Source organism: Neophocaena asiaeorientalis, unplaced genomic scaffold (genome assembly GCF_003031525.2).
Source record: "Neophocaena asiaeorientalis asiaeorientalis breed wild unplaced genomic scaffold, Neophocaena_asiaeorientalis_V1.1 scaffold629, whole genome shotgun sequence".
In the NCBI taxonomy this organism is placed as follows: Eukaryota; Metazoa; Chordata; class Mammalia; order Artiodactyla; family Phocoenidae; genus Neophocaena; species Neophocaena asiaeorientalis.
Window position 1 is genome coordinate 4,152,111 of NW_020175468.1, and position 12,269 is coordinate 4,164,379.

Sequence of the window (12,269 nt, forward strand, 5' to 3'; positions counted from 1 at the left end):
ACACCGCCTTGGCCCTACCTCGCTCACAATTCAGTGGTGGTGAGAATTTAATAATCACAGAAATATGTATTACAATAAGCCACAAAAATATAAATTTACAAGCTGTGGAATGTACTGAGAACACAGTGAAAGGGAGGCGCCCGCTCTGGTCTGGCGTTGGGATCAAGAAGTGACACGCTGGGAACAGGTCTGTCTCCCTCAAGGAGACTTGATGCACTTTTAACTTCATTTCTTGATTCATTTCTGACTTTCGGGCACAGATGGAACTTAAGCATGCACACACACATACACCCTGGCCAGTCCTCGGGAGTAGCTGCTCTTGGGCCTTCTGTGGCCACTGCCCCACCTGCTGGTCACACTGGGAATGACACTTAGAGGTGGTTCCAGAGCCACTGCATTGGAGCTCCCCTCTGGGAGGTGAGGGGAACCTGGATTTCCCTCCAGTGGGCCCCAGTTGGGCACTTCCCGATGTGTCCCCCTGTGTAGTCACTTTCTCAGGACAGGTTTTGAGCTGGCCCAGAGGATCTGTGAGCCTGAGTTGGAAATGACCCACAGCAAGCATCAGCTGATGCTTGCCCCTCCCTGCCTTAATGCAGGCCATATGGAAGTAAAAGTCAAAACACAGGGCCCAAGGGGGAAAATAAATGACGGGGCAGTAGAGAAGTGCAGGCAAAGCAATGCAGTGGTTAAAATCGTGGGCATTTGGGATGCGAATAATCTGGGGTTCAAGTCCCAGCTCACCCACTTCCGAGAAGTGTGGTGCTAGAGGTTTTAGCTGCCCCCCCCGCCCCGCCTCCATTCCTTTCAGTTCTTCTTTTTTTTTTTTTTTTGGCTACACTTCCCAACCAGGGATTGAACCCACGCCCCTGCAGTGGAGGTGCAGAGTCTTAACCACTGGACCGCCAGGGAAGCCCCCTCCTGTCAGCTCTTGATGATAACTTATCTTGTGCTCATATGCCCACTGGGGAGGATGCATGTCATAAATGCATACTAAATTTTATTAGGACTCAACCTGGCCTGGGTGAGAAGTAAATGAGACGATGTCTAAAAAGCGGCACAATATTTTCTGATCCTCCTTTGAGAGACAATTACTATGCTCCATTTTGCAGACTGGTAAACTGAGGCTCAGAGAAGTGAAGTCACTGCTCCAAGGTTATCAGGTAGGAAGTGACAGAGGTGGGACCTGAGGCTTAGTGAGTATACAGACACTGCAGTGGTGACGCTGGGTTGGAGCCCAATCCTGTGAGTCACCAAAACCTATCTTCTTCACAGCTATAAGACCAGAATTTTCCACAGGTATCCTGGCTGCTAAGAAGGCAGCTCCCATCTCAGACTCCACTGTTGTGACCCCAGCCTCAGCCTAGCCTTCCCACTGGCTGTCTCTGGCCTACCTGAAATCATCTTAAAAAAAAAAAAAAGACCATTTACTCTAAAGTCAGGCAGCTGAGAGCATGGACTGACTGCTCAGGTCACATCTGCTTCAGATTCCAGCTCTCACTTTCTGCTTAATCACCCTGGACTAGTTCCTGCTCTTCTCTGGGCCTCAGTTTCCTAGTCTGCCAAATGGGGACTAACAGCACCCAGCCCAGATGGCTGCTTGAAGGATTCAATGAGATCACAGAGGCAGAGCTTAGAAGACAGCCCGTGGAGTAGAAAGCACCCAATGGAGAGCAGCTCATGCCCCCTGGACGCTCACTGCACCCCAGGCCTGGCTCCTGCGGGCTCACCAATCCTTGGCTGGCCCTGGTCAGTGGGTTTTCTTGGCCACATCACGTGGTATGTGGGACTTAGTTCCCTGACCAGGGATCAAACCCACGCCCCCTGCAGTGGAAGCATGGAGTCTGAACCACTGGACCACCAGGGAAGTCCCGAGGTCAGTGTTATCACAGCCCCACTTTCCAAACAGGGGCAGAGAGCCGTCTACCCAAGGCCATGCACGCAGTTAAGTGCCCCGGACCCTGAGCTCTTACCCACAACACTCTACCATCTTTACTGCACCAATTTCGAGCCCCAACCAGATGGCAGAAAAAGGGGGCAGAGAAACTGGGGCTTTGGAAAAATGTGTCTCCTTTCCACCACAGGAAGGGCCCTGAGTTTGAACCCTGTCAGGCTTCTTCATCCTCCCAAGGCCGGGTAAAGGTGAGCAGAAGTCTTTTTACTCCACTGAGCTGTCTCTGCTCGCCTCCTGCCCAGCCCCTGGTTGAGTGAGAGCAGCTCAGATGTTAGATGACGTCTATCGACCAGTGTTTGGTAGTTGGGGGCGGGGCCACCCCTCCTTTCTTTTTCATCCCCACTTACCTCAGGGAAGCTGAGGAGCTTTCTATGGTTTGCAGTTGTTTGGGGCTTTTTCTTTCAAATCTTAGTCGTGTGCCCTCTCCAGGAGCTGACTGAAGCTGTGAGCTCGGGATCACGCCTCTTTTCTCCCCACCGCGTGTTCGAACTTGGCACTCAGGGTTCCCGCTTGACACTGGTCACCTCTTGGCCGGAGCACCCTGTCGAGACCCCCCCACCCTGGCCTAGGCCCCCAGGGCCTGACCCTGCCTTCTTGTTCTCTGGGATGATGCCTTTCCTTCCCCCACCCCCACGCAGCCAGGTGACCACTCACCTTTCAGCTTGATGCTGCCCGCCGCCCTCAACCCCCAAACTGGGATGTTCTTGTGACGCAGTGGACCTGCCTCAGGCCTTCTCAGGCCTCATCTTGCAGTCATTCGTGTGACTGATACAGGCCCCCACTAAGGCGGGCTCATTCTCTCTCGCACACGTGTGCAGGTCCCAAGATGTCCAATGGCGAGCACTCAGAGCTGACGGGCTGCGCCGCCAGGATAGAATCCTGCCCTCAACCACCCGGCCGTCTGGTTGGGCTCTGAAATGTGGCTGTGCAGTGCTGAGGCCAAGTCTCTTGAGCGAGCATGGAGGACAGGCTCTTCCGGGGAAGGGCTCCAGGCCCATGCTCCAGGCGGCAAGCCCATTAACCAAGACAAGAGTAGAAGAGCGGAGTCAGGTAGTCACTGTATTTTATTGGAAAACATTGATATATATTTTTCTTCACAGCTTGAACTGAACACAATATTGCCCGGTTTAAAAAAAACAAACCAAAACACTCCGAAAACATCCACAGCCTAACGCTTACCTGCCCTAACCCTCAGCTCTCGGCTAGGTCTCCCACTATGCCCCATCCCTCCCCTTCCGTCCCCCGGAGGTTGGGTGCCCGAGGGTGAGGATGAGAAGAGATTCTCAAAGCTGGGCAGGTCCCAGGAAAAGCCATTTGATCAACCTGGGGCTGGGGAGGGAGTGGAGGGCAGATGAAATGAACAGGGAAAAAAACAAAAAAAAATCCGGATGACCAAACTGCCCACATTGACTGAATTGTCCCAGAGGCGAAAATCAGAAGCAAGGTCACGGCTCATGCTCTCGGCCGGGGAGTGCGAGGGCAGGCAGGTGGGCGAGGGCAGAGGCGGGCACAGAGACAGCACAAAGGTCGGGGAGCCAGCCAAGTCACCACAGGGGAGTGGGAGGGGCCGGCGGAGGAAGCAGAGCTGCCCGTGGCCGCTGGTCCTCCAGGGCAGCTGGCCGACGGGACTGTTTTATTGCAGGCATGTTCTCTTCAGAGTGTGGTGGGGCACATCTTCCCTCTCTCCACCCCTCAGCTAGCCCAGCACGGTGTTGGACAAAATTAAAGCTTTAAGGGGCATGAAGAAAAAGAAAGGATAACCAGCATATTACAAAGCGGCCATCCCCACGTCCATTCCGATGAGGGGACCTCGATGCGGGGGGGCAGGGGCATCACGAGGGAGCGGCATGGGATGTTAGCACCAGGTATTTACAGGACAGCTTGAGATCGCGTCAGGAGCACGGGCTGGACAACGTGCAGGAGGGTCCGGGGAGCAGCCCCGCTCAGCCCCACCTCAGGAAGCCGATCAGATGGGTTCAGAAGAGCAGCCAATGGCATCTGAGCCTCGTCCACTCTCTCCGGCCCCTTCTCTGAGCCGGCCTCCTCAAGTGGTAAAGAATGCCGGCTTCCAAGCCTCCCTCGCCCCTTGACCCCCTCCTGGGCCACATCCAGTCAACACCACAACTCTGGAACCGCCCCCCCGCCCCGTCCTCAGCCCTTCTGCGATGCCTCTCTCGGCACCCCTGCCCCAACAGGCTGCTGGGATCGGCACAGGGAATCACAGGGCTGGTCGCATGCAACAGCGAAAGGCGTGCTCTCCTGCCCGGCCCTCAGAGGGCCTCGGCCCCTCCCCAGCAGGTCCCGGGACAGGGCTGGCAGCCACCCGGCACCCAAAATATAAGAGGACATATGAAAAGAAACAAACCAAGACGGACGAGAGCCACCCGGGCTGGAGAAGGAGGGCAGGGCCCCCCCGACAAGGGGACTAGGGGGCTCATCTTATGAATGCATCAGGCCTTGGAAGATGTGAATGGAAGGGGGAAGGGCAAAAGGAAGAGATGGCAGGGGCATGGAAGGAGACTTGGGAGGAAGAGAAAGAGCGATCATGCAGCTTGGGACAAATCTTTTGTTGCTTTATCAGATTCTCAGTCAATCAACTGGTGTTTGCTAGAACCGGGATACGCAGGGGAGTGTTGAAGATGCGCGCGCGGGAAGAGAGATCGAGAACGGGCATCACCAGCTGCCCGGGGGCCTTCACTTTGCAGTCATCATCTGTACAAACTCTGTGGAGGCAAACAGACAGGGAGGAGGTCAGCCAGCGAGCAGGGCTCAGCCCCAAGCCGCACCCCGCACCCCGCACCCTGCCCCGACCTGGGGGCTTGTTCCAGAAGCTCCTGCTGCTGGCCCAGAGACAGGGGCCGGGTCGGCTCACCTTCGTAATTGACCTGGCCGTCTCCGTCGATGTCAGCCTCTCTGATCATCTCATCCACTTCCTCATCGGTCAGCTTCTCACCCAGGTTCGTCATGACGTGGCGCAGCTCTGCGGCGCTGATGTAGCCATTGCCATCCTGGGTGTCAGGGGACAGACAAAAGCTTTGAGCTCGAGGCATTCGCCCGGCTCTTCCCTGGGGGCCACAGTGCAGGAACTGTCAAGTCACCCACACTCAGCAGGGGCAGGGGGGCTTCCTGAGGTGGCAGAGCAAGTCGGCAGCGGGGATGGCACTGGGGCCTGGGCCTCCTGGAAGTTCTGACTCCCGTTACACAGGGCATCCTGGGACGCCACCTGTTCTGCTCTCTGCCGGAGTCCCAGAGCCACTCTGGGAAAGGCCTGCTCACCTTGTCAAAGACACGGAAGGCCTCTCGGATCTCCTCCTCGCTGTCTGTATCCTTCATCTTTCTGGCCATCATGGTCAGGAACTCCGGGAAGTCAATGGTCCCGTTCCCTGCAAGGTGGGGAAGGGAGCAGGGATGCTCTGGGCCTGGGGCCTGGGAGACGAGCCCGGAGCCCTGGCAGAGGAGACACCGGCTCATCCATCACCGGAGGAAGGTTCCTCGTGGTCGTGAGGGTGACCGGGAGTGGGGCTGCCCACCCGCTCCATGGGGCTCACCATCTGCGTCCACCTCATTGATCATATCCTGCAGCTCGGCTTCAGTGGGGTTCTGTCCCAGGGATCTCATCACTGTCCCCAACTCCTTGGTGGTGATGGTACCATCTCCATCCTTGTCAAAGAGGGAGAAGGCCTCCTTGAATTCTGGGAGAAGAAAGACAATGAGTCAGAGGCTGAGGACACAGGGAAGTCCTGACCTTGGGAGACAGGCCGAAAGAGTCAGGCCCACCTAAAGAAACCAGAACAAGACTTCAATTCCAGCCCAAGCCTCTCGCCTCTGTACTCAGGGCCGGACCCTTCCTTCTTTCAGTCAACACTCACTGAGCACCTGGCCTGTGCCAGGCAAAGCTGCCTGTCTGTCACCCTAGCTCAGTGGGGACAGAGGGGAAAATGGGTGACAGAGGCCTTAGACCTTCCTACATTTCTTCTTGGTCCCTGGCTTCAGCCTCTCCCTCAAATGATGAAACGGACCAACGTCATGGAGGGGATGAGAGCCGTGGGAAGTCTCTATCTGAAGTATGCCAGCCAAGGTCAACTGGCTGGGAAAGGAAGGGAAGGAGAGGTGCAGGACGCCTCTGGGCGGCACGGCATCCCTCCTGACTGGTACCGCCAGCCCAGTTCCCTGGTTTCCAGAGGAGCCGAGCGCTGTGTATGGTGGAGTCTGGGGGTGGCCGGCAGCAGAGCACGGCTGACGGACGATGCGTGGGGTAGGTGGGGGGACGGAAGGAGAGGGGATGGCTGCCAAGCCAGGAGGATGAGGCGCTAGTGGCACTGAGTGGGAAGGCCACAGCTGGGGACGCCTCAGGAGCGGGAGAGAAGTGCGTGGCTCCTGCCCTCCCACTGGGCCCGTTTCGGCACCTGGCTCTCCCCACCCCCAAACCCTCAGAGAACAGATGCCTGGCAGCCTATTCCCACAGGGCGTGGGCTGGGGTGAGGTGGTGGACAGTTTGCTAATGGGGACGGGGCGGGGATGTGACGTGGAGCGTGTGTTTTTGTTACCCGAGGGCAGAGCGGGGGGTTGAGTGTGGCAGGAGCCACACGTACAGCCGAGCCCCTGGGCCCTGGAGAAGCGTTAAGTGTCTCTCTGGGGATGCTGCCACCGCCCTGTGCTGAGGCCTTGTTGCTCTTTGGGGGAGGGGGTCATGTGGGCACCCTACGCTCGTGATCACTAAACGACAAGGGGTTCTCTGGCTTTCCTCAGTGGGTCTCCATAGCCACCGGGGGCCAAAGTTTAGAAGCAGAAAGTGTGGGGGGAGGAGGAAAGGAGAGAAGGCGAGTCCATCCCTGTCTCCTCCCACTTCAGAAGCTGGACCTTCAGTACCAGTCACGTGGGGCGTGTTGAACGTGACAGCAAAGCTGGGGTTGGGTCGCTGCGGGGCCCAGGGGCTACTCTGCTCCAGCCCGTGGCTGTGGAGCTTAACTGGGAACCGGCCTCTGTCCTCAGGCAGTGCATCGTCTTGGGGCGGGGGGCAGGGAAACCTGCTCAACACACAGTACTTCCTGCAGCTGTGACTTCCTGGGCTTTAGGGGACAGTGCGGCTACAAAAATGAATTAGACAGGATTCAAGGATTTCTTTTAGCTTACTGGGAAATATGTGATCATTCCTTTGTTCATTCATTTTAGTTATTTAGCCAACAAAAATTTACAGAGCACCTACTATGTTTTAGGCACCAAAGATACAGCAGGGACTGATAAAGTCCCCAAATAAGGAACGCATCTAGTGACAGGAGATACAGCAGGTAAAGACATCATAAAATAATTTCAGATAGAGAGAAAGGCTGTGAAGGAAACAGAGTGACCTGATGGAGAGTAAAGGAAAGCTGTCTATTTGAGAGGGGAGTCAGGGAAGTCCTTTCCAAGGCGACATTGGAGCCGAGACCCGAAGGATGAGAAGGAGCTGCCCGTCAGTGCAAACCGCCGGGGGAAGGCACTTCTGGCCCAGGAGAAAGCAAGTGCGAGCGCGTGCAAACGTGAGTGCGGAGGTGGGAGTGCCTGCCGAGCCATCTCCTGGGCGGCTCCTCAAGTGGGCCAGGAGCTCTGCAGCCCCACAGTGAGGCAGGGAGCTCACCTTCTGAACCTAACCGGCAGGGGTCGGGCTCACACTGCAGCCACTGATTAAAAGACCCCGAGGAGCCATGGCCAGGAGAGGAACCAGCCCTGCCATCTGGTGAGTTTCGGGCTCAGGACTGTGAGGTTTGGTATTACTGGGGCGGTGGTGTGCTCTTATACACAACAGGTTTATCTGTCACACGCTCCTCCTGGTCCCTCTGCGCCGGAGTAAGATTTGGCTGGGGATGCAGAGGACTTCCCGTGGCAGCGGGAGGGGAGGGAGGGAGGCAAGCTCACCTGCGATCTGCTCCTCAGTCAGCTGGTCAGCCTGGAAAAGCAGGAAGGAGAAAGTTAGTCACAGGCTGGCACATCCTTGCTCAGCCCGGCCCCCTCTGGTGAGGCTGGTTCCACACGGCACCCACGTACCTGGGCAAGGGAGGTCATGCCAGAGCCAGGGTCTGGGATAAAGTCTGGTGGTCCAGGAAGCTGGGGACTAAGGTGGACTGGAAACCCAGACCAGCCTGACGCAGGGCCTGTTTACACCGCCCAGACTCCGAGGTCTCCAATCCAACCCAGTGCTCTGGAGCCACGGTGGGCGGGAAGAAGGGCTGCCCCAGACCCAACCCAGCTGCGCCAGCATAGCACAGGAGCCCCAGAGGCTGAGTGAAGGGAGCAGTTGCCCTAGAGGCCTAATCAAGCAGCTCTAGAAGGCTCCAAACCAAAACAGGCCAGTCCTTGGGTAGGGCAGAGGGAAGATGTCTGGGGGCTCTTCGCTAGTTTCTATGTCACCGATTTGGAGGCACTAGGTCCGAGCACAGTGGACCCAACTGGCAACAATTCTCCTAACTGGTGGCTCTGAGGCGCTCCGAGTGCCTAACAGAATCCTGCTCAGGCAGGGGGCAGCCCCCCACTCTCTTGTGCACGGGGCACCATTCCGCTGTTTCTTTTGGGCAGGAAGGGTGGGTGTCAGGGAGGGGACTGCAGCAGGCAGTGGTGGCAGAGGCTGGAGGACTAAAGTCAGCTTCCCCCGCTGCACTGCAGTTTTGAACCCTCTCCGGCCCTGGCCGCTCCGTTTGTTCGTTAGGACGGTGGCAGGCAGCCCTTACTGCATGCGGGGCTTGGGGGCGGGGCAGAGGAGAAGCAAAGGCTAGCTTGTCCCACACTGGTGTGCTGGGAACTAGCCAGGCATAGGGATCCTCTGGGGAAGCAGCCATGAGGGGAACAAAATCCCAACATTTAGCATCAAAAAAGGAATTTTCCTTGGTTTTTGTGAATGCTGCCAAAAAGGCACCGCTCTCCCCAGACCACCATCCCCTTCCTTTATTTCCTTTCACAATTAGGGGAAAGGGGCTCCTAGCGTTGACTCTGAGAGCCCCCCAAACTGATGCATGCCATTGTGTGTATTTGCATTATTCTCTATAACGTTTCCAGAGCTAGCAACAACCCCCCACCCCTGTCCCAAATATGAAGACCGATCACATTAGAACAGGTCTCAAATGTCCTTTTTCTTTCTTTCTTTCTTTCTTTCTTTTTTTTAAATCTAAGGGAAGAGAAACTTAGGCCAAGCCCCAAATAGTCAGAATGGGAGGGGAAATCAAAGTGATGATGACAGAGGGGAGATGGCTAAGGGAGGGGGAAGCAGGAAGGTAGAGAAGGAAAAACACCACACATGCACATTCTGGAAAAGTCCAAAGTCTAAAGGGAAGGTTAGGAGGCCAAATGGAGCTACTTCTGCATCACTTTCAGAAAAGACCCAGGGCTGCTGGGCTCCTGAACGCCAGCCTGGCAGCCCCAGGCCCACAAGCCCCTTGCTCCTCCGCTTCCCCTGGCTTCTACGGGTAAAGAAGCCGGAGCCGATCCCCTAGGTCCTGACACCCGAGGAAGCTGCTGGGGGAAAGTGAGAACAGAGGATGGGCTTCTGGTTACCAAGGCCAGGTGATGCCAGGGGAGGGGAGGGGAGGAGGCAGACGGGAGAGCAGCAGTCTGGGGAACAGGGCCGCCATCCCCTCTGCTTTCATTCTCTTCCCCTGGCCTGGATAGAAAAAGCTAGTCCAGTCGGGGACCTCCGCGCCCCTACCACACCACCTTCAGGCAGCAGGGGCAGGGGCTGCGGGTAAGGCGGTTGGCACAGGCTGCAGAATGGCCCAGAGTGGCTCTGAAGGCCGGTGTCTGCCGCTCCCCACCACCAAGCTGCAAGGCGCAGAGAGGCTCGGCCACACTCCTACGGGGTCACTGCAAATAGGCGTGGCTCTGACTGTAGGGCCCATCGCACACTCTCTCCCTCCCTGTTAGGAGACCCTCTCCCCTGCTTGGGGAAGGAAAGGTCCCAGCTCCGAGCTAGAGATCTCAAAGCATGGCTGCTGCCCAGGAAACTGATCACCGCTGGGGAGCCCTTCTCAGGGCTTCTTCCCTTTCCTGAGCTGAAGATTTTCAGCTTTCACCAACAACTGTCTCCAAAATAACCCATTTGGTCTCCTGCTTCCATGTCCCTCATCTTAGGCTCCAGCAAGGAGCTGGACAAGGAAAAAAAAATAATCCTGGGGTGGGGGAGGGAAGAGGGTATTATTTCTCTGCCTTGCCCCAGCCCCCAGCCAGTGCCAGAGAGCAGTGTTAGATGAGCTCAGAAACCAAGGCCAGGGCCCCTCACCCGGGCCAAGGAGGAGCCACAGAGCTCAGGCCAAAGTCCAAGGCCAGTTAGCAGTGACTTGTCCCACCCACCCATACCTTGCCGATTACAAATGGAAAGAGAAACTAGTAGGGCCAAAGCTCGGGTCCTATTTGGGAGGCGGGGGGCCTCCTAGCACCTGCCAGTGATTCGGTGCCCGTTTAGCAAGGTTCTGCTGGGGGAAAATGGGGGAGAGGTGAGAGGAGCCATGAGGCCTGTGTCAGCAAGTATGAGATCTGATACACAACAGCGGCGGCCTGTTCTCCCCAGCCTTGCCAGGGATGATGGCTGCGCCCGGTCCCGAGGCTGAGCCTGGGGGGCTAGGGGTGTTGCGGGTAGCAGGGACCGGGAAAGAACTAGTATGCTGGTTTTCTCTCAAAGCCCCAACTGTGTGAATTAACAGAAGCACTCAGTGAGGGCCCCGAACAGAACAAGCGGCCCTCGGGCTGATGAAGGGGTCCTTCTGGAGGTCTCCTCTAGTCAAGCTCTGCAGTCCCCACCCCGAGGCCACAGGAACAGGCATCCGATTGTCACCGACGCCACACTGCACTGCACTGTCATTTGGCACAAGTGAGGAGATGCAGAGCGGTGCGTGGAGCTGGAGACCATGAGAAAACCAGCATTCCTGTTTGGAAAGAACAGCTCTCTTGGTCTGAAAGGGACAGTGAGCGGGTGAGGTTCAAGGCTGAAAAAGCTGGCTCGTTTGATGCAGCCCAAACTTTCATCTCCCACCCCCATTTCCTACAGCGTCAGTGCGCCATAGGGGCCCGAACAACTCCGCCCACCTGCTCCCACTGCCCTGCCTTCTGCCCAGCTTCATTCTTTCTGGGAAGGGGACCCGAGAGCCACTCCCTCCGGCCTCTGCAGCCCACCCCCCATCCAGACTGAACAGTCTTTGTCCCAGCTTTGCCCTGGAAACTTCCGGGGAGCTACCCACATCCACCTCCAACCCGAGGCCCACCTCAGCCGCCATTCATTTTCTCCAACACGTCCCCAGATCGCCTTCCACCCCACCTCCCACACCACCCAAGCCAAAGTCCTCTCCCACCCCTCACCTCGGAAAGCCACCTCCTCACGGACCCAAACACAACACTCTGCACTTCCAAACCCAACCTCCCTTCCTAGTTCAATAGCCTTAACCCACCAGTAACCGCAGAACCTTCTCTGGCTGCCCCCCACATCAACCACGAGGCCCCCTGTCCCCCCAGCACTGGCAAGCTCGCCATTCCCTTTTAACCACTTCCCCGACCCCAATCCTCTTCAGTCCCTGCAGGTTTCCAGAGCATCTCCTAACCTCGGCTGCCACCCACCCCAGGCTCTTCTTCCCCAAGCTTGCATCTCACCCTCCTCCTCCTTCCTCTGCACTGTCGGTCTTTGGAGAACCTCCTTCTCTCCCCTCAAGGGTCTGATCTGTAGAAGGGCCCCCCCCGCCCCTCCAGGAGCACTCCCCCCGTCCAGGCACAGCTACCCACGGCCCCCTCTCGGGGAGCTCCCCAGCAGCCCGGCTTCCCTCCGATCCCCCTTCCCTGCATCCTCTCAGGACCCAAAGCCTTTATCAGGGCACAAATCACCCCCTTCCCTAGCCAATGTTTCTTACCTCGCCCCCCTGGAATACAAACACCTCACCTTAGCGACCAAACGCCCCATCCTGGGTCCAAGAGCCCTTACCCTCTGAAGGTCCAGATGCTCCATCCTGGGTTCAAATACCCCCTTGGAGGGCTCAGGTGCCCCTTCTGGGGGCCAGAGAACCCATCTGGTGCTAAAAGTCGCTTTTGGAAGCCCCAACCCCCTTTTCGGATCCAAACGTCCCGCTCTGGGTTCGAATGCCCTCGATAGTGGGGCAGAGAGGGGTCCAGAGGCGCTCTCCGGGGCCCAAACACCCCCCCATTCTGGCTCCACTCGCGCTCTCGGGGGTCCTGCCCCGCCGCGCCCACCTCAGAGCCCCCAGCCTCGGCGGCCCTTCAGCCTCACTCACCATCGCGAGGCCCGGGGTGTCCGGAGCGCGGGGATCAAGATTCCTCCGGCGGCGGCAGCAGCTGCAGCAGCTGGAGCTGG

The 12,269-nt window shown here is 57.4% G+C and overlaps 1 protein-coding gene across 1 annotated transcript; it reads right to left on the minus strand.

Annotated features, from left to right (window-relative positions):
• Positions 1-2,997: 2,997 nt before the first annotated feature.
• Positions 2,998-12,263, minus strand: CALM3 (calmodulin 3). The gene is made up of 6 exons (XM_024768470.1): positions 12,190-12,263; positions 7,847-7,877; positions 5,500-5,643; positions 5,228-5,334; positions 4,824-4,959; positions 2,998-4,674 (listed from the first exon to the last, which is right to left on the minus strand). Exons 1-6 carry the CDS (start codon positions 12,190-12,192, stop codon positions 4,646-4,648), a joined length of 450 nt encoding a protein of 149 aa, XP_024624238.1. The 5' UTR covers positions 12,193-12,263; the 3' UTR covers positions 2,998-4,645.
• Positions 12,264-12,269: the final 6 nt, after the last annotated feature.

Bases quoted from the DNA above. Each gene is read 5' to 3' on its own strand.
- CALM3 (XM_024768470.1), bottom strand. The intron at 5,644-7,846 runs GTGAGCTTGCCT...TTCTTCTCCCAG, and splicing joins GACTGAGGAGCAGATCGCAG to AATTCAAGGAGGCCTTCTCC. The intron at 4,960-5,227 runs GTGAGCAGGCCT...CCTGACACCCAG, and splicing joins CCTTCCGTGTCTTTGACAAG to GATGGCAATGGCTACATCAG.